The sequence below is a fragment of the Dendrobates tinctorius genome, unplaced genomic scaffold (genome assembly GCF_039654945.1).
Source record: "Dendrobates tinctorius isolate UK_male_01 unplaced genomic scaffold, ASM3965494v1 ptg000129l, whole genome shotgun sequence".
In the NCBI taxonomy this organism is placed as follows: Eukaryota; Metazoa; Chordata; class Amphibia; order Anura; family Dendrobatidae; genus Dendrobates; species Dendrobates tinctorius.
In genome coordinates, this window is record NW_027361797.1 from 29,382,337 (window position 1) to 29,404,036 (window position 21,700).

Sequence of the window (21,700 nt, forward strand, 5' to 3'; positions counted from 1 at the left end):
TCACTAACTGAGTAACCTAGTGCCAGTCGGTGGGGTATACACTGCATAGGAGGAGCTAACTTTTTTTTGTGCATAGTGTTAGCCTACTAGTGGCAGCAACATACACCCATGGTTCCTGTGTCTCCCAATGTAGGCTCCGAGAAACAACATTTTCAGTAAGCAACCAAAAAATCCTGTGTTCACAATGGAAAACATCACTTCTGTTAACCGCTTGACGTCTTGAAAGACTGAGCTTACGAACAGCGAGTCATTTTGTCATAGTAGAAATGGGTAGGTTCATTCTGTTGAGCATTTAGGGCATTTTCTGGGGGATTCCGGAGCTAAATCTGTGTTGGGTTGAATATTCTTGAGATTTGCACTGATCTTTGTTAGTAACTTTTCTCTTGCTGTGATTTCTAGGTAAAACCATTGCAATTGGAAAGGTCTTGAAACTGGTTCCAGAAAAGGATTAAGCTTTCCTCTTGACCCTGCACAATGCTGTGAGGATATTGACTCTACGGAAGCCTACTTCACATCGCCTTCTTATTTTCAGCCCATTGACGAACTCTGTTCCCTTTTAATCGAAAAAAATACAGCAGAAAACGACAAGTCCACATAGACAGCTTTCTCATATTGAGAGCTCTGCTATGCCACTGTTGAATTCCCTTCCTCTACATCTTTTTATTTTATTCCCTTTTCAAATTCTGCGACCTTTTGGAAATTATTTGGCAATAGCTTCATAAGTGATGTGGACAAAATTGCCTATGGTAACGAAAACCTATTTTTTTTTTCCTTTTTTGTTTTTTTGGTTATTAAACATGCAATACTACCCTGTCATGTCCAGTACATAAACACATAATTCTAAGCAGACCGCTCGGAGTGTGTAAGCACATGTTACAGAGAAAACTACAGTGTTTAATAAAATGTCAGTTAAAAATCTTTTTTTTTTTTTCTCCAGTATTGAATTGCTTTCGAATGCTTTATTTTTCTTTTTTTTTTTTTTCTTTTATCTGAATGTAACACTTGCTGCGTTAACTTTTTTTAATTTAAATTCCAACTATTTTATTAGCCCAATGGCTTTTATTTTAATTTTATTTTCTTTTTGCCTATCTTCAGAGGTCCATTTATATAAAAGATATGAAACGACTTCTAATACCACCCAGTTTCACATAACAAGGGCAGTTTTGTTCCTAGGAAAGAGGCAAAAATTTGAGCAAACTTGATGCAATTAAGGCGGTAACAGTCTAGATGGCAGACGATCTGACTGAAACTGTGTTCTACGTGTATTAAAGCAAAAATTGGGGAGAAAAACGCTCCGGGCCATCAATCAGTAGTAATTCCAAAATCATAAAGAAGTATGAATGGCTGTTTAATATTTAAATTTCCAATTTACGACAAAGACCTAGGTAGATCCAACACCCCCCGCCCCAAAGAGCTACACTCTAATTACTACCTGGGAAGGGTTAATTTCTCGGTCATAGTTGAGCCTTGTGTAAAGGCTTGAATGCTTCTCCTTGCTGCTTAAAGTGTCTGAGATGAGCTGAGGACTATCACTGCTGAGCTCATACAAGTTTGCACATATTGTACCTTTTTTTTTTTTTTTTTTTTTGGATTTGGAAGATAGGTAGTTTCTCGCCACGTGTAAACTTTGCATATCAAGAGTTCAGCCTGTCTACAACTGAAAGTTAGAGACTTCTCTGGTAAATTACGGAGCGACGCATTAGAAATTATTTTATTCCACCGATCCTCAGGATATGAAGAGCAATAGCATAGCTATTTCCAGCTCCCAAGAGTCTTATGAGGGGCCAAAAAATAAAATTAAAAAAAATGGTAATATATGCTTTTTTTTTTTTTTTTTCTTCAATTGGCATTTTGTTTTCCTTCCTAAGACTTGTTTTGTTTTTTTTTACTTCAGATTGTATTGACATAACGGTGAAATGTATTCAGATTTAACAATTTCGATCTCTAAGAATAATCCGCAGTTGACACAGTGGCTGCAAATTTGGAAATTAAAAGGAAAAAAACCTGTTTAACTCCCATTTGATTCTTTGTATCTGTGGATTTTTTTCTTTTCATTCATTTCACAAATGAGGCTACATTGTACGACCAGAGAAAGCTATTGTCCTTCAGTTTCAAATGATTACTCTTGTAGCTGCCGTAATGCATGAAAATGGAAATAAATTTTATTATGTCAGCAAAGATGTGGAGTCGCTTTTTTCCTTTAGATTAATTGTAATGTGATAGGTGCATAGGTGGCGACTTTTCCATAGATCCATCCCCACTGAAGTTTATCAATTCAATGATCTTTGTGATATTCGCAGGATAGAAAGGGAAACAAAGATGGTCACCGCCAGTACTATGATCTGATACCATTCAACTATTTTGGGTATATGTCATTTTTACAACTAGAATTTATTTTTTATTATTTTTACATCTTAAAAGTTGCATTTCTAGGGAATACCAGCACCAAAGTACAGCTCAGCATGCCAAAAAAAACCAAAAACCCAAGCCCTCTAACTCAAAGAATGGGGGAATTCAGTCTTTTTTTCACAAAAGTTTGATGTAACTGTAATAACCTGATTGCTAGGTCATTTTTACATGATATTGATCGTACGAACCAAAAAAAAAAATTTTTTTTCCCTTTCACAATTTCACTCCTCTTGGAATTTATTCCTCTTCCCAGTACATTATATGACCAAGTAAAAGGTCTGAACTAGTTCCTTAAAAAAAAAAAAAAAAAAAGCTTCATCTCATATGGTTGTATTCACGAAAAAGTAAAGTTATGGCTCTTGAATGGAGGAAAATCAATAGCGCAAAAAAAAGAGGCCGGGGTCTTTTATGTGCAAAACATATTGGAGACTGCTGTGCCAAAACGGGGGCTAATGCTCTGTGTGAAAAACAAGATAATCTTGTAGTTATAACTTTTTTTAATGGCTAACAAAAAATAAAGTACCATATTTTATGGACTATAAGACGCACCTCAATTTACAGAGGGAAAATGGGGGAAAAAAAATCAAAAAAGGGGGGTCCGTCTTACAGACCTGAATTCAGCTTACCGGGGGGGGGGATCGGCTGTGCTGGTGGCAGCAGGAGTCAGGCAATTCTTCCGGTGGTCCGATGCTGCAGGGTGATGATCTCGCTCCCAACCCAGCGTGGTGTGGCAGTTGTGGTGTGGGGGGCTCCGGCAACAATTTCTGAAAGCCCGGAGCCCCCACACTTCTATTGCTTCGATAGAAGTGTTGCTGCAGGGCGATAATAGTGCGGTGGTGCCGGGGGAGCTCGGGCGACTTTTTTTTTTTTTTTTTTTTGAAGCCCAGCACTCCTATTGCCTCGATGCTATGGCCACCGGAGGCGGTGCATGCACGGATTGAGATCTCGGGAAAGGAGATGTCGGAGCTGAGATCTGAATCTGTGTATGCGCCACCTCCAGCAGCCATTTTTCCGAAGGCCAGATTGATTCCCCAGGCACATATTCAGATCTTGGCAACGAGATCTCGTCCCAAGATTTCGGGAGATGAGATCTCTGAGCCGAGATCTAAACCTGTGCATGTGCTGCCTCCGGCGGCGGTTTCCCGGAGGCCACAGCATCAAGGCAATAGAATTGTGGGGCCCCGGGCTTTAAGAAAATGTCGCCGGAGCCCCTGACACCACCGAGCACTGCCGCACGATCATTGCCCTGCAGCGTCGGACTAGGACCACTGGAAGAATCGCCTAACTCCTGCTGCCACTGCGCTAAATGTAAGTACTGTACATTCCGACTTTAAGATGCACCCGTTTTCTCCCCAAATTTTGGGGGAAAAAGGTGCGTCTTATAGTCAAAAAAAAAATATGGTAAATGATGTAACAAACTGAGCTTTCGGGACTTCTTAGGTCGCTTCCTCAGGCATGGTATAACAACGTTTCTGAAGAAAGACAAATATAGAAACAAACAACAAAAAGAGGCATGGTATAATAAATGAACATTTAAATAAACAAACTGAGCTCAGAGACTGAATCCTTAATTGGAATAATTAGTGGTGTGAAAGTTTTATAGTCCCAATATCTAAGTAAGATCAGAGGCCTGGTGCCCTCATCTTTGGCGCAGATTCCTCTGATTATGTAGCAAGTCATAAATGACTGAAATATTTACTCCTCTGTGGATCAGGCACCAGGCCTCTGATCTAAAGCTGGAGTCACACATAGCGACTTACCAGCGATACCGACACTGATATCAAGGTGTCAGGATCGCTGGAAAGGCGCTATGTGATCGCTGGTGAGCTGTCACACATACAGCTTCACCAGCGATCAGCACAGCGATGCCGAGCGCCCGGCATCGCTTGCCATCCCTGTAAAAAATAGAATTAAAATAAAAAGTATTGTTCTCACCTTCCGACGTCCCGCGCAGCCATCCTGCGCCTCTCCACGCTCCGGTCCCAGTAATCCTTTGCGAGAATGACCGCGAGAGTCACGGTCTCGCGGGAGCGCGAAGTCTCGCTGTCATTCGTGCAAAGGATCACTGGGACCGGAGCGTGGAGAGAGGCAGAATGGCTGCGTGGGACGCCGGAAGGTGAGAATAACAATATTTATTTTAATTCTATTTTTTACAGCTGATTGCTGGTCTCCCGCCTGTCACACGCAGCGATGTGTGCTGGCCAGCGGGAGCCCAGCGACCAAAAAAATGTCCAGAGGTTTCTTACAGCGATCAGCGATACCGGCAGGGGGGGCCGATCGCTGTCACACATAGCGATCTCGCTGGTGAGATCGCTGTTACATCACAAAAGTTGTGACTCAGCAGCAATCTCGCTAGCGAGATTGCTATGTGTGACTCCAGCTTTAGTTGGATATTGGGACTATAAAACTTTCACACCACTAATCTAATTCAAATGAGGATCATTGTGTGAGCTCAGCTTGTTTGTTTATGAAAATGTTCATTTATTATTCCATGCCCCTCTATTTTGTTTGTGCATATATTTGTGTTTCTTTAGAAACTTTGTTATACCATGCCTGAGGAAGGGACATAAGAAGACCTGAAAGTTTGCTTTGCAACATCATTTATTTTATTTTTTGTTAGCCATTAAAAGGAATCATAACTACAAGATTATCTTGTTTTTCACACCGAGAGCATTATGTTTTCAACTGACTAACATGGTACCAAACCACTTTTTTCCTTTTAACAAAAAGGGGACTGTAATAGTCAATCATGACATCCATCAATCGGCTACTATAGGACTAGTGCTGCTGTATATTGTAGGACTCCTCATTGTATATGACCAGTGGCCTTCACTACTCTAGGGAGATCCCACATGCAGCTCGGATATTGAGCTATGAATGCAGGTGAATTTGACCAAATGCATATTCTACAGAATGCAGATTGTTTGCAATTTTCTTTGCGTGGATTTGTCAAGATGGCAGATTCTGGCTGTCTGAATCATACAGGGTTGGCACAATAATAAAAAAAAATCCAATCTTCACCTCCACTGCACGCGCTTCGTCTTACAGCCTTTTCTTACCACCACTGCGTGCTGAAACTCAGGGCCTCATCACACTAGGCCGGGACTTCTGGTTCTTTGAGCATTGCCACGTCCTTTAGACAGGCACTTTAGGCTGGGACTTCTTGGTCTCTGTGCATGCGCCATGTCCTTAAGATGGACTCTCTAGGTTGAGACCTATGGGTCCCTGTGCCAGATCTTAAAGCGAACCTGTCAGCAGTTTTGGCCGATATAAGATGAGGCCACAGCCTTCCAGGGGTTATGTACAGTATTCTATAATGCTGTAGATAATGCCCCGATCCAACCTGAAAGATAACAAAAATAAGTTTTCTCCTTCGTCTCATTGGGGGACACAGAGACTGTGGGTGTGTGCTTCTGCCGTCTGGAGGCTGACACTAAGTATACAAAAAAAGAGTTAGCTCCTCCTCCGCCGCATACACCCTCGCCCCCAGACCGGGCGTAACTCCGTTTTTTGCTTAGTGTCTGATGGAGGCACACGCAGTCTGGAGCTCCAGACTAGGTTTTTTTTTTTTTCTCTTTTTCCCTTTCTTTGAAGATAAGACAGGGGCGACGGATCCTATAGAGAGGGTCCGATCTCCCCAAATCACCAACGGGCGACCACGTGTGAGTAGTCCTCCACGTGTTTTCTCTCCCGCATCGAGGGACACATCTGGGACTTTTCCCCAGACAACCATTTTTCTTTTTTATTTTGTAAAGAGGGGCAACGCATCCTGATGAGAGGATTCGATTTCCCCATGAGCTACAACGGGCGAGCACGTGTGAGCGATGGGCGATCCCCAACGGACTCCACGTTTTGTTCCTCTCCTGCAACGCGGGATTTCAGGTTGGCCCCTTCCACCCCTAGGTAGTGACACCAGGGGTGCAGTTGGAGGCGCAGGTGAGCCAGGGGATCGAAGCATCCACCCCCAGTAGCCTCCCCCTCCCCGCCCAGGGATGGGGTTGAGAGCACCCCAAGAGAGCCCCCCCCCGGCGGCAGGCTCACCTTTGTTTGTAGGGTCACCCCCCGGAACGGGACCCTCCAGAAGGCGCCGCGGGGCTGTCTGTTCCCCCGCCCGACGGGGTTACTTCTTCTCACGGGGACCGACTCTCTCCCCGGTGGAACCCGGTGCGAGTAGTGGGCGGCGGAAGGGACTCCACATGCGGCAGCAGACGCTCTGCGGCCAGAAGTCCCGCCGGCGGCCGCGGTCCCCGCGGTATGGGGAGATCCGCAAGGCCGCGCGAGGCCTGCCCGCCCCTTCCGGTGGTAGCCGGAAGCACCGCCCACTGACTTCCGGCAGCCCGGGGGGCGCGGCGGGCGCGCAGTGTCCGGGGAGCGCGCGCCCTCCTCCCCCTCCTCGCAGGTCCCCGCCGGAGTACGGCTGAAGCTCCGCCGGCGGCCGCGGTCCCCGCTGTATGGGGAGGGCCGCGAGTTCCGCGCGAGGCCCGCCCGCCGCTTCCGGTGGGGGCTGGAAGCCCCGCCCACTGACTTCCGGCGGCACGGGGAGCGCGGCGGGCGCGCACAGTGACCAGAGGCTCCCGCCCCCCTCCCCTTCCTCGCCGGAGTGCGGTCGGAAGCCCCGCCGCCTCTCTCCAAGGTGCACCGCAGTGCCCCCGGCGAGTAATGGCACGTGAAGCAGCTCGTCCACGTCTCAGGGTTTTCGCTGCGTCCAGAGCACCCCGTGGAAGAGGGGGGACGTTACCGGTGGGTGAGTGCAACCCCGTTTCGAGTGCCGCACTGGTTGTCAAGGAAGGGGTTACCCTCCTCCTCCTACCCTACCCTGCAATATGTCTGGCAAAGGGAAAGCTCACTCTTTCCTATACGCTGTTTGCGTTTCCTGTGGGGTCAGGCTGCCTAAGGCGCAGCCGGGTAAATTTTGCGAAGCCTGTGAGTCGGAGCGAGCCCAGGAGCCCCCCATTGTTGCAGAGCCCAGGGGTCAGGACCCCCCAGAATGGGCAGTGTCTTTATCGCATTCTATGATGTCCCTTACGAAGGCAATTGAGTCCCTTCGGGGCCCGGGCAGGGTCAAGGATGGTGGTCTGCCAGCGGAAGACAGCTCGTCCACGTCTCAGGACCCTTCGTCCGTTGGGGGCCGCTCCAGCACCAGACAAGCTCATGGTAAGAGAGCTCGTTCTCCGTCGGCCGGGCCCTCTGGGGAGTCGGCGGTGATTTTTAGGGCATCTCGTTCCCTGTCGCCAAGCTCAGGAAGCGATCAGGACGAGGGCGAGGAGGAGGAAGAGGAAGCCTGGAATCCAGAAAGCCTGGGATACCAGGACTCGGTGGACAGCCTCATTGAGGCGGTCAACCAGACTTTAGAGATCGAGGATGATGTGTCCACAGCCTCAGGTCACAAGGTCTCCTTCAAGAAAACCAGGCGTCCGCATAGAAGGTTTGCCACACATCCGGAGTTCGAGGAGCTAGTCCAGAAACATAGGGAACACCCGGATAAGCGCTTTGCAATGCAAAAGGCGCTGCAAGCAAAGTATCCGTTCCCTCCTGAACTCCATAAAGGGTGGGTGGAGTCGCCAGTAGTGGACCCACCGGTGTCACGTTTAGCATCAAGATCGCTATTGTCGATACCCAGCGGTTCTTCTATTAAGGACCCAACTGATCGCCTCATAGAGGGGCTTGCCCGCTCAGTGTATGAGGCAGCAGGGTCGGCTCTGGCCCCCTCCTTTGCGGCTACCTGGGTGGCTAAGGCCATGGTTTCATGGGCAGACACTCTGCATAGGGCCCTCCAAGACAGGGATCTGCCCGCGGAAATCTTGGAGGTGACAAATCAGATATCAGGAGCGAGTGATTATCTCGTCGGCGCCGCTCTGGATGCGGCCGAGTGTTCTGCTGTGGCAGCAGCAAATGCGATCGCCGTAAGGCGAGCATTATGGCTGAGATTATGGAAAGCGGATTCTATCTCTAAAAAATCCTTGACCTCATTGCCTTTTCAAGGCAATCGATTGTTCGGTGAAAAGCTTGATAAACTTATCTCAGAAGCCACAGGGGGGAAGAGTAGTTTTCTACCGCAGCAGAAGAGTTGGCCGGCATTCAGGCAGACGCAGAGGCGTTTTCGGCCCTTTCGTAGCTCCTGGAGGTGGACTTCGGCCAGGGCATCCACCTCCGCAAATGATGGTCAGATTAGAGAAAGGCAAGTTTCTTACAGGGCCAATCCGCTGGGTAGAGGCCGGGGCCGTTTGCCCAGAGCGAGGGGGGCCAGATCACAAAAGCCTCCAGCAAAATGACTCGAGGCACTTCGTACCTACGGACGACAGAGTGGGCGGACGCCTGCTAAGGTTCAGCCACGTTTGGGTCGCAGTGGCACGCGACGCTTGGGTGGCAGAACTGATATCGTCCGGGTACAAGATAGAGTTTGTCGGACTCCCGCCACGGCGTTTCTTCCGTTCCCGGCTCTCCGGAACAGAATCGCAGGCGGAAGGTCTGTTGCAGGCTATAATGACGCTACAGCGCAACGGGGTCATTGTCCCAGTGCCGAAAAGTGAAGAGACGCAAGGTTTTTACTCCAACCTGTTTTCAGTCCCCAAAAAGGACGGGACAGTAAGGCCAGTACTGGATTTAAAGATCCTGAACAAGTTTATCAGGGTCAGGCGATTCCGGATGGAATCCCTCCGTTCGGTCATTTCAGCCATGGATCCAGGGGAATTCCTGGCCTCGATCGATGTGCAGGATGCATATCTACACATCCCGATTTTTCCTCCACACCAGAGGTTCCTGCGTTTTGCGATCGGAGGGCGACATTTCCAATTTGTTGCTCTGCCCTTCGGTCTGGCCACTGCCCCCAGAGTCTTTACAAAGATAATGGCGGTGGTTATGGCCATCCTGCATGCTCGGGGCATAACGGTACTACCCTACCTGGACGACCTTTTGGTAAAGGGGCCGTCGTTTCAGGCGTGCCAGGAGAATGTCGGTATCACTCTGGATACCCTGGCCCGCCTAGGTTGGCTGATCAATCGGAACAAGTCGTCCTTGGTTCCGGCTCAGAGAATCGTATTTCTAGGCATGGTTTTCGACACCTCCCAGGGGCTGGTGATCCTCCCTCAGGACAAGGCGCAAAGGATCAAACAGGGGGTACGGAACCTTCTTCAGCCGGGCTCCAGATCCATCCGGTACGGCATGAGTGTGTTGGGCAGAATGGTGGCGGCGATGGAGGCAATCCCGTTTGCCCAGTTCCATCTCCGTCCGCTTCAACATGCGCTCTTGTCAGCATGGGACCGAAGGCTGCTTTCCCTCAATCATCGGTGCAGTTTGTCTCCACCGGTCCGACGGTCACTCCAGTGGTGGACTCGCGACTCGTCTCTGGTTCAGGGGAAACCCTTTCCCCCGGAACAGTGGTTGGTGGTGACGACCGATGCAAGCCTGCAGGGTTGGGGAGCAGTTTTCCAGAGTCACACAGCCCAGGGGCGGTGGTCCTTTCGGGAGGTAATTCTCCCGATCAACATTCTGGAGATACGGGCAATACGATTGGCCCTGCAACATTTTCAGCGTTGGCTGACAAATCGGCCGGTGCGCGTTCAGTCGGACAATGCTACAGCGGTAGCGTATGTGAACCATCAGGGGGGCACGCGCAGCCAGGCAGCCATGCGCGAGGTCGGGCTGGTACTGCGTTGGGCCGAGAAAAACCACGTGGTAATTTCAGCGGTGCACATTCCGGGAATCGAAAACTGGGCGGCGGATTTTCTCAGCCGACAGGGGGTCGCGGCAGGGGAGTGGTCCCTGCACCCCGAGGTTTTTCAACAGATCTGCCAACGGTGGGGGACACCAGACGTGGACCTTATGGCATCCAGAGAGAACGCCAAGATTCAAAGGTTCGTCGCTCGATCCCTCGACCCGCAGGCAATCGCAGCAGACGCTCTGGTGCTTCCGTGGAGCCAGTTTCGGCTCCCGTACTTGTTCCCACCGCTACCTCTGCTTCCAAGAGTCATCAGAAAGATAAGGAGAGAGAGGGTTCCAGCAATTCTGCTGGCCCCAGACTGGCCTCGGCGGGCCTGGTATGCAGATCTGGTTCAACTAGTGGTGGACGTACCCTGGCGTCTCCCAGATCGGCCGGACTTACTGTCCCAGGGGCCGATCTGCCATCCGAACTTAGGGGCCCTGTGTTTGACGGCGTGGCCATTGAATCTTGGCTGTTAACACAGGCAGGATTCAGGCGCGATGTGGTGGCCACGATGGTGAGTGCCCGAAAGCCTTCCTCGGCGAAGGTATATCATCGGACTTGGGAAGTGTTTTTCCGTTGGTGTAGGGATCGCAGAGTGGCTCCTCTGGTTTTTTCGATCCCCAACGTACTGGCTTTTCTGCAGGCAGGGCTGGACGCGGGAATGGCTCCGAGTTCGCTCAGAACGCAAGTCTCGGCCCTGTCGGTGCTTTTCCAACGAAAGGTCGCTTCGGTCTGGCAGGTTAGGACGTTTATGCAAGGGGTCACACATTTAGTACCCCCCTATAAGGCACCGATGGAATCATGGGACCTGAACTTAGTGCTCAGGGCCCTTCAGGAACCTCCCTTCGAACCGTTACAAGAAGTCTCCTTACCTTACCTGTCCAGGAAGGTCGTTTTTCTGGTAGCAATAACATCTATTAGGCGGGTTTCGGAACTGGCGGCTTTATCTTGTAAACCGCCGTTCCTGACTTTTTATAAGGATAAAGTAGTTTTAAGGCCAGCTCCCCCCTTCTTGCCGAAGGTTGTCTCTGCATTCCATATCAACGAAGACATTGTCTTACCCTCGTTTTGCCCGGCACCGGTGCATAGGGTAGAAAAGGCATTGCACACCCTGGATCTGGTAAGAGCCCTTAGGAGATATGTGACAAGGACAGCGCCATTCCGCCAGACAGACTCTCTATTCGTGATTCCAGAAGGGCGGCGGAAGGGACTCGCTGCGTCCAGAGCGACTTTGGCCAGATGGGTTCGTCTGACAGTCCAAGAATCATATCAAATCAGTGGCACGCCGGTTCCGGCAGGGATCAGGGCACACTCGGCTCGGGCAGTGGGTGCCTCATGGGCACTGCGACACCAGGCTTCAGCGGAACAGGTGTGCAAAGCAGCTACCTGGTCCAGTTTGCATACATTTGTCAAACATTATAACGTACATACCCAGGCATCCTCGGATGCAACCCTGGGAAGAAAGATTCTCCAGGCAGCAGTTGCGCACCTCTAATCAGGGGCGCAAAATAGCATGGATTGGGTGAGCTAAGATCCCGCCCAGGGACTGCTTTAGAACGTCCCACAGTCTCTGTGTCCCCCAATGAGACGAAGGAGAAACATGGATTTTTGTGAGTACTCACCGTAAAATCCTTTTCTCCGAGACGCTCATTGGGGGACACAGCACCCACCCTATTAGCCAGTTGGCATCTGTTTATTTTGAATTATACAAATCCTTATGTAAGGATCAGGGTGGTCCCTTTTTCAGACGTATAATTTCTTGCCTGAGTTTAAGGCGCGTTCTCCTACTGCTTATGCACTAAACTGAGTTACGCCCGGTCTGGGGGCGAGGGTGTATGCGGCGGAGGAGGAGCTAACTCTTTTTTTGTATACTTAGTGTCAGCCTCCAGACGGCAGAAGCACACACCCACAGTCTCTGTGTCCCCCAATGAGCGTCTCAGAGAAAAGGATTTTACGGTGAGTACTCACAAAAATCCATGTTTATTATACTCACCTGTGGGGCGGTCTGGTACAATGGGTGTCGCATGTCTGGGTCCAGCACCTCCCATCTTCTTGCGATGCCGTCCTCCTGCTTGCTTCATGGCTCCCCGGCATTGTGCTCCTGCTCAGGCGTACTTATTTGCCCTGTTGAGGGCAGAGCAAAGTGCTGCAGTGAGTAGGTGCCGGGAAAGGTCAGAGCGGTCCAGCGCCTGCGCACTGAAGTACTTTGCTCTGCCCTCAACAGGGCAGATAAGTACGCCTGCACAGGAGCCACGATATGAAGCAAGAAAGATGACGACATCGCATAAAGATGAGAGGCGCCAGACCCATGACACCCATCGGACCGAACCACCCCCCGGATGAGTATAATAAAACTTATTTTTCTTCTCTTTGAGGTCAGATTGGGGCTTATCTACAGCATTATAGAATGTTGTAGATAAGCCCTGAAAGGCAGTGGCCGCATCTTATATCAGCCAAAAGTGCTTACAGGTTCTCTTTAAAACCAGGTAAATTTTGCCAGAGTAAAACTGACTTGATGAATGCGCGATCTTGTGGATAAATGTGTATATCACTTTAAAATACACTCATAGAATGTGATATATTGTTTCTCACCAAAATATATGTACACCCCAAAGAAATGTATTCAAAAGTAGGCAAATAATCAATTTTATTAATAATTAAAGTAAACTAAAAAAGTTAACATGAAACATTATTAAAAACATATATAAACACAGGGGAGGGGAAAGGGACATGCCCTACTGGAATCAGACCTGGGAATTGCATGATAAGCTTTCAGAAATAAACATCTGTAAATGCAGGCAATATATAAAAAAAAGTACTTGACGAATAAATAATATATATCTGTGAGAATATCTGGTGACAATAAATATTTTTATTTATATAGCACCATTAATTCCATGGTGCTGTACATGAGAAGGGGGGGGTTACATACAAAGTTATAGATATTGTTAACAGTAAACAAATTTACGATGACAGACTGGTACAGAGGGGAGAAGACCCTGTCCTTGTGGACTTACGTTCTACGGGATAATGTATAAAATATATGAAAAAAACCGTACCTTCGGGTCAATCAATCTACACCAATGACATTAGATAGTTATGGTAACCCAAACCCGCATACTGAGACATAGGTTCGGCACACAATGTGCAAAGTTGAAGCACAACACCCCCGCCCACGCTACTGTGGGCGTGGCCACATCAACTGAGACACAAATCAGCGTCGACAACATGCGACCGGTGACGTCACAGGAGCGCGGCTGCCCCCCGGCAACGCCAGTCAAGCGTCCAGGAAGCAGCAGCATATATGGGCGCCGGAAGAAGCACGAGTTATGCGCCATATATCCAAGGGCACGTCGCGTCCGCCCATGGTGACGCGAGCGTATCCACGGCAACCCAGATGCCGGATGGCGTTGGCATCACATGACCGGTGGCGTCACTGGCACGTGACCGCTCACCAGGCAACACCCGATGCCGAGAGCCGCCCAGCGTTTCGGAAGCAGTGCCACGCACGCATACAGGAGGACACGAGACGCCTGAGGAAATGGATAACGGAAAAATTACATAGATTGATCAATTAGCGGCTGGAAAAATCTTATATAAATACCATTAGGGAGTATATAGACTAACAAGACCAATCATGACCAACATATAAATTAACACCGAGGCAATATAAAAATGTATATCATATGTCCCTTAGTTAAACAATATTAGCCCCAGAACATGATTCATATATATAAAAGGTCATATACAGTGGGGCAAAAAAGTATTTAGTCAGTCAGCAATAGTGCAAGTTCCACCACTTAAAAAGATGAGAGGCGTCTGTAATTTACATCATAGGTAGACCTCAACTATGGGAGACAAACTGAGAAAAAAAAATCCAGAAAATCACATTGTCTGTTTTTTTTTCATTTTATTTGCATATTATGGTGGAAAATAAGTATTTGGTCAGAAACAAGCAATCAAGATTTCTGGCTCTCACAGACCTGTAACTTCTTCTTTAAGAGTCTCCTCTTTCCTCCACTCATTACCTGTAGTAATGGCACCTATTTAAACTTGTTATCAGTATAAAAAGACCACCTGTGCACACCCTCAAACAGTCTGACTCCAAAGTCCACTATGGTGAAGACCAAAAGAGCTGTCAAAGGACACCAGAAACAAAATTGTAGCCCTGCACCAGGCTGGGAAGACTGAATCTGCAATAGCCAACTAGCTTGGAGTGAAGAAATCAACTGTGGGAGCAATAATTAGAAAATGGAAGACATACAAGACCACTGATAATCTCCCTCGATCTGGTGCTCCACGCAAAATCCCACCCCGTGGGGTCAGAATGATCACAAGAACGGTGAGCAAAAATCCCAGAACCACGCGGGGGGACCTAGTGAATGAACTGCAGAGAGCTGGGACCAATGTAACAAGGCCTACCATAAGTAACACACTACGCCACCATGGACTCAGATCCTGCAGTGCCAGACGTGTCCCACTGCTTAAGCCTGTACATGTCCGGGCCCGTCTGAAGTTTGCTAGAGAGCATTTGGATGATCCAGAGGAGTTTTGGGAGAATGTCCTATGGTCTGATGAAACCAAACTGGAACTGTTTGGTAGAAACACAACTTGTCGTGTTTGGAGGAAAAAGAATACTGAGTTGCATCCATCAAACACCATACCTACTGTAAAGCATGGTGGTGGAAACATCATGCTTTGGGGCTGTTTCTCTGCAAAGGGGCCAGGACGACTGATCCGGGTACACGAAAGAATGAATGGGGCCATGTATCGTGAGATTTTGAGTGCAAACCTCCTTCCATCAGCAAGGGCATTGAAGATGAAACGTGGCTGGGTCTTTCAACATGACAATGATCCAAAGCACACCGCCAGGGCAACGAAGGAGTGGCTTCGTAAGAAGCATTTCAAGGTCCTGGAGTGGCCTAGGCAGTCTCCAGATCTCAACCCTATAGAAAACCTTTGGAGGGAGTTGAAAGTCCGTGTTGCCAAGCGAAAAGCCAAAAACATCACTGTTCTAGAGGAGATCTGCATGGAGGAATGGGCCAACATACCAACAACAGTGTGTGGCAACCTTGTGAAGACTTACAGAAAACGTTTGACCTCTGTCATTGCCAACAAAGGATATATCACAAAGTATTGAGATGAAATTTTGTTTCTGAACAAATACTTATTTTCCACCATAATATGCAAATAAAATGAAAAAAAAAACAGACAATGTGATTTTCTGGATTTTTTTTTCTCAGTTTGTCTCCCATAGTTGAGGTCTACCTATGATGTAAATTACAGACGCCTCTCATCTTTTTAAGTGGTGGAACTTGCACTATTGCTGACTGACTAAATACTTTTTTGCCCCACTGTATATAGTTATAGCATATGTAGAGTCTTCATCCGCTTTAGAGGTCAAGTAGTTAGTGGCTACATTTCCTTTTTGCATATATCCAGGATCCAGGGAAGTAAAACACACAAACATCAGTGGACAAATTCTATAAATAAAGAAAAAATAAAATTATTAAAAACAAGCCACGTGGGCTAAAGCTGGTCAAAATACATTTAATTCAAACAAGAAAAGTTATAGCCAGCTCACCCAGTTAGACGTCCTTAGTGGTTCTGCTCACTGCCAGGAAGCCGCACGGAGTTGTAATGGGAGAGGCACACCCATGTTGCAATAGAAACAAAAACCAGCAAATAATTCCAGCCGATGCTTCCTACTTGGCCATAAAATCCATTTTATTTTTATCTTTTAAAATAGTTCCATGTGGCAGAAACCCAAATATATACAGGGGGTCAGAAGAAAAAAGGGCACACTGCTGCTTTATGCGTGCAGACTACGCGTTTCGAAACTGCTGCCACATGGAACTATTCTAAAAGATAAAAATAAAATGGATTTTATGGCCAAGTAGGAAGCATCCGCTGGAATTATTTGCTGGTTTTTGTTTCAAAATACATTTAAGCCGCCAAAGATGGTTACAAAGATGATTACAAAAATGGGGCAAAGCTGATAGCCTCATTTAGTTGAACAGTGTCTAAAGACCAAATCCAACAGGTTTCACATTGTGATAATCTCTTAGTCAAATTACCTCCTTGAATACCAGGTTTAATTATGTCAATACCCCTAACACGAAGAAGTGAGCTGTCACAATTATGTTTAAGTTTAAAATGCCTTGGTATCGTCCTGAGTGTGGCCGGGTCCTCGTCCCCGACTGCCACCTGTATCCCCAATACATGTTCACGGGCGCGTGTCTTAAGTTGGCGAGTAGTCATTCCGATGTATATTAGGTTACATGGACATACAGCAAAGTATATCACACAGCGTGATGTTCATGTGATGTGATTCCTAATATCATAGGTCCTAGTCCCTGAAGAATTAAAGAACACGTCAATACGATCAATGTTGGGGTAGGCGACACATCAGCCACAAGGAGCACAGCCACACCCAGGATGACCAGCATCCAAAAAAGTAGGTTGGTAGTGACTATGCACAAGATAATCACAGAGGTTTTTCGATCTCCTGATCGTAATGCTAGGTGCTGGAGGAAGAAGCTGGTTTAAGACAGGATCAGTCTGAAGAATAGGCCAGGCACGCTTGAGGCAGTCTTTCATACAGGCATATTATTTTGTGAATTCATTTGGTGGTTCCTTTATATTTAGTATATACCATGAGTGGTGGCAGGTTCCACCACCGGAGGTCGTGTCACTTAGGCTTCTACTTAGGATATAAGACTGATTGCTAAAATAATATGGGATTATGTGGAATATTCAAATTTTGTATTATATACTTATAGATATTATGCACGTTCCCTTGTCCATGTACCTTTGGTATGCCCTATTTTCTTGCCCATGTACTTTTTATGGTCATCATTGACTCCTGTTTCACCTTTGTTCTATAATCCTGATATACTTGAATAAAATTATTGTTATAAATTTGTAATTCTTTGCATTGGACCCTTTTTTTCATATATTTTATATCAGAGTATATGCATAATACAGACCAAGGGAACAATTTCTGTTGTATAAAAGTATATCAAAATCTATTATATAAAGCTCAAGTGTGTGTATGTACGTATGTATGTATGTATGTATGTATGTAAGTATGTATGTATGTATGTATGTCCGGGATTGGCATCCGCACCGTCGCAGCTACAGCCACAAAATTTGGCACAGTCACACGTCTGGACCCCAAGAGCATCCTAGGCTATGTTGTGAGGCGAAATTTTAACCCCGCGCGTTCCAATTCACCAAACAATTTTGCCCCTATCTACATAATGGGGAAAAAGTGTGTGGGTATCAAGCCCAGCCCCTCATTATGATGTCATAATGGTTGCCATGGCGACGCTGATGTCATCATAGGTTGCAAGCCCCGCTGCTCAGTATGATGTCATAATGGTTGACTATGGGATGGAGGATGTGTGATGGGTATATGGGCACTGGACTATGGGATGGAGGATATGTATGACGGGTATATGGGCACGGGACTATGGGATGGAGGATGTGTGATGGGTATATGGGCACTGGACTATGGGATGGAGGATATATATGACGGGCATATGGGCATGGGACTATGGGATGGCGGACATGTATGATGGGTATATGGGCATGGGACTATGAGATGAAGGATGTGTGATGGGTATATGGGCACTTGACTATGGGATGGCGAATATGTATGATGGGTATATGGGCATGGGACTATGAGATGAAGGATGTGTGATGGGTATATGGGCACTTGACTATGGGATGGCGAATATGTATGATGGGTATATGGGCATGGGACTATGGGATGGAGGATATGTGATGGGTATATGGGCACTCGACTATGGGATGCAGGATATGTATGATGGGTATATGGGCACTGGCCTATGGGATCGTGGATATGTATGATGGGTATATGGGCACAGGACTATGGGATGGAGGATATGTATGATGGATATATGGGCATGGTACTATGAGATGAAGGATGTGTGATGGGTATATGGGCACTCGACTATGGGATGGCGAATATGTATGATGGGTATATGGGCATGGGACTATGGGATGGAGAATATGTATGATAGGTATATGGGCATCGGACTATGGGATGGAGGATGTGTGATGGGTATATGGGCACTCGACTATGGGATGGAGGATAGGTATGTTGGGTATATGGGCACGGGACTATGGGATGGAGGATAATTATAATTTGTTATAACTATCCACAGTTAGTTACTATGCCCGGGCAGCGCTGGGCTCTTCAGCTAGTATAATAATTGTGAATATGGGGAAAAAAAAATTTCCTTGTTTCTTTCTTTTTTCTTCTTTCCTTTCCATTTTTTTTCTTTTTGTAAAATTATTATATACATGCTCACAAATATACATATAAAATTATACTATCATAAATTTCATATACGGAGATGAAGTATTATTTCATATGTGAGTTATATTCTATGTCCTAGAAAAAATACAAAAAGAAAATTATTTTATAATTATTGATAACAATTCATCCAGACAACTAAAAAAATGGCAAAACGTAAGTATTCACTGCTAGAAAAAGTATTTATATGGAAAATTGGGAAAGAAAAAAGACATAAAAGCCAAGGATAAATATCTGACGTGTATATAATAACAGACACGATATCAATATTTTATAGGAAACTCCCAAAGCCCCATTGTTCATTGAACCCCTTGACTTCATGCATTTAATAATGTGATCCATTTGCTTTCTAATTGGGCCAATTTCTTGGTCATGTCACCTCTTCTAGTACCTGAATAAAGACCATCAATTCCCCAAAAGCGGAGTAAGGGTCACTGATGGAATTCACAAAAATACCTGGCTAAAGGATTACATTTTGTGTTCGTACCCAAATCTTCCTGTGGGATCTTTTCTGACGCCTGAATATCCTTCATGTGTTCAAGGATCCGGATTCTCAGTTCCTGTGTTATGCCGACATGAATCAGACCACAAGGGCAAGTTGTAGGATAAATGACTAAGGTTGTCCTGCAGTTAATACAATGGAATACGGCGATATCGCGCTCTCTTGCTGAATCTGAGAAGGTCTCTGTTTTGTCAGTATATTTGCTCGCCTTGCAGTTTCAACAGTTCCAAGTGCCCCACTTGGGGGCTTTTCAGCCAAATAAAAATATTGCAGTTGGAGGGATATGAAGACCGTGTACCATCATGTCACGTAAAGTCTTGCTACATTTAGCCGTAATAAGAGGCGGTCTGATGGAAATTGAAATTCTTAGTGGATGAGCCCCAATTGTGACATCACTCATGTGTAGCCCCGCCCACCATGATGTCACAATTGGGTTCCAGCTGTGATGTCATGGAATGCTTGGTTATAACCAGCGATTTTGCAGTGAGATCCTTTGTCTGGAGAAGCTGATTGTGCTGTACACAGTAAGCGATATTTCTCCAGGCTCCAATGCTGTTAAGACTACTTCTAGTTCTCAGCGTGCTATTAGCACCTGCGGAAGGCTCTCCCATCTTTATCCGCAATCCTCGATCACACGAGCAGATCAGGATTAAAGAAGGTAAGTGCATTACCAGATATACTCTGACTATGGGGTTAACCCCTTCCCTCCTCAGCAAATTTTTGTTTTTGGGTTTTTTTCTTCTCCACTTCTTCCAAGAGCCATAACTTTTTTCCCTTCATATGGCCGTATGAGGACTTGCTTATCTTTTTGCGGAACAAGTTGTAGTTTTGAATTAAATTATTCATTTTACCATTTAATGTGAAATTGGGGAAAATGCAGTTTGGCTTCCAGTGTCCAATCTAATAACACATAGAGGAGACACCGAGCATTAATACTGCTCTCTCCTTGCTGGATGCACTGACTACTACATGTAGCAGAAGGCGCCCAGAAGAGACAGGCGATAAGCAGCTCAGAAATCAGATATGTCCTTCACATGTAACATTTCACCTCCGGCCCCAGAAACTATTAGGATCCATTATTAGGGCCCAGTTAATGAGCGGCAGGCTCCATGTCATTAGGGGTTCTGTAACTTCTCTTCTGTGACTGGGGATTTATATGATGTCACATAATACATGGAATGGAGGATTTTTCATGTGACTTGAAATTTCAGGTGACATCTCCCATCATGTGTTGGTTCCCTATTCCAGAAATATAAAAGAACAGATCTCTGTATTGTCTATTATGAAAAATAATCCTTCATTTTTCCAAACTAAATTCCCCTCTTTCAATAGTCATACTTGGTTCCTCAGGCCGCCCAGTCCATGTATTTGGTTTCCACTTCTGCACACATTCCAGCTCTAGTTACTGATCACTTATGTTCTCTCTCATTTTAGAGAATGTCATTGTGCCTCCAAAAATATCTGAGGATATAGTCTATGAGATTGTTATACCTGCTGCCGCCATTCTCTTCATGCTTGCAGTAATCATTGGTCCCATTGCTATCATCTGTTGGTAAGTATAGTAAGTCATGATTTATGGGCTACACAGGAGTCTGTAGAGGAAATGTCACATCTTCAGGTTACTCCAGTAATGGGAGTATTTTAGTGTAGGCCTCTTGTGGTTCACACATGTCACCTTGGAGCTGTGCCCTACGGGAAACTGATGGGTATATATTAGACTTTGTAGGGATTCACGCTCTCAGGTATTAGGTAGCGTTCACACAGTCAATGAGGTTTGGTCCAGACCGGTGCAGCTTTATTCCTTTCATAAAACTCCAGCTCACAAGCTCCATCCAGCAGACTGAAACATCTGGTGAACACAGGCCCTGGTTTCAGCAAAAAGTTATATGGGGGCTTCTTATCTAATCCTGCAAAGCTCGGACTTAACCCTGTCCTACCTGGCTCTGCTACAACTTGTATATACTTTACTAAATTGCTGATTGTCATAGACACCAACATGACTGACTGGTGATCTCTCTACAGATAGGACTAGATAAAATGTTTCATTCTTACTTTCTGCAGAATACAGACATGTTTTACTTTGTGATTTACAATGTGACTTTTATTTTTCAATTTTATAGTTGTCTGAAAAAGAAAAAGCCAATGAAAGACGTTGAAAGTCAGAATTGCACCGACGACTTTACAGAGAGCAACACCAAACTAAATGGTAACTACAGCCGGATAAATCTGACCTTACAGCAGCTCTCCAGCTCCATATGTATTGTCTAATCCCTTCTAGATATATCAGTAGTGTACATGTGATAAAATACTTACCATTTGCCGTCTTCTCTGGTTTCCGGAGCCATTCTGGTCGTCTTCTGAACCATATAGCTACGATTCAGCTTTGTCGGCTCACACAGCGTCTTATGTGTGGTGCGGTAGCGGTTTCCCCAATGTCATCCTATGAATCTCAGAGCGAGGTTCCATATACTTTTAATGAGAAAGCAACTTCCACTCCTCACATAAGAAAGACTTTGTGATATCCAGTCCGATTTACAGTCACATGGTTCAGCAGAAGACTGGAGCAGTGCTGCAAACCGGAGAAGCCAGCGATCAGTGCTTTACCATATACACTACTGATATGTCCAGAAGTGATTAGCAATACACATTTATCTCAGAGAGGTTCTTTGATATCTCTATTTATACAGACAGTTATTGTCGGCTTTTATATCACATGGAAGCAGTCCGCATTGTGAAGTCCGTT

General features: G+C 46.2%; 1 protein-coding gene across 4 annotated transcripts in view; it reads left to right on the forward strand.

Moving 5' to 3' along the window:
* Positions 1-2,178, forward strand: part of GSPT1 (G1 to S phase transition 1) — a 49,774-nt gene extending 47,596 nt beyond the window's left edge. For all 4 annotated transcript variants that reach the window (XM_073542900.1, XM_073542899.1, XM_073542903.1 and 1 more), the window contains exon 15: positions 400-2,178. In XM_073542900.1, coding sequence (XP_073399001.1) covers positions 400-452 — 53 coding nt within the window. In that variant the 3' untranslated portion in view covers positions 453-2,178. The remainder of the gene's footprint in view (positions 1-399) is intronic.
* The last annotated feature ends 19,522 nt before the right edge of the window (positions 2,179-21,700 follow it).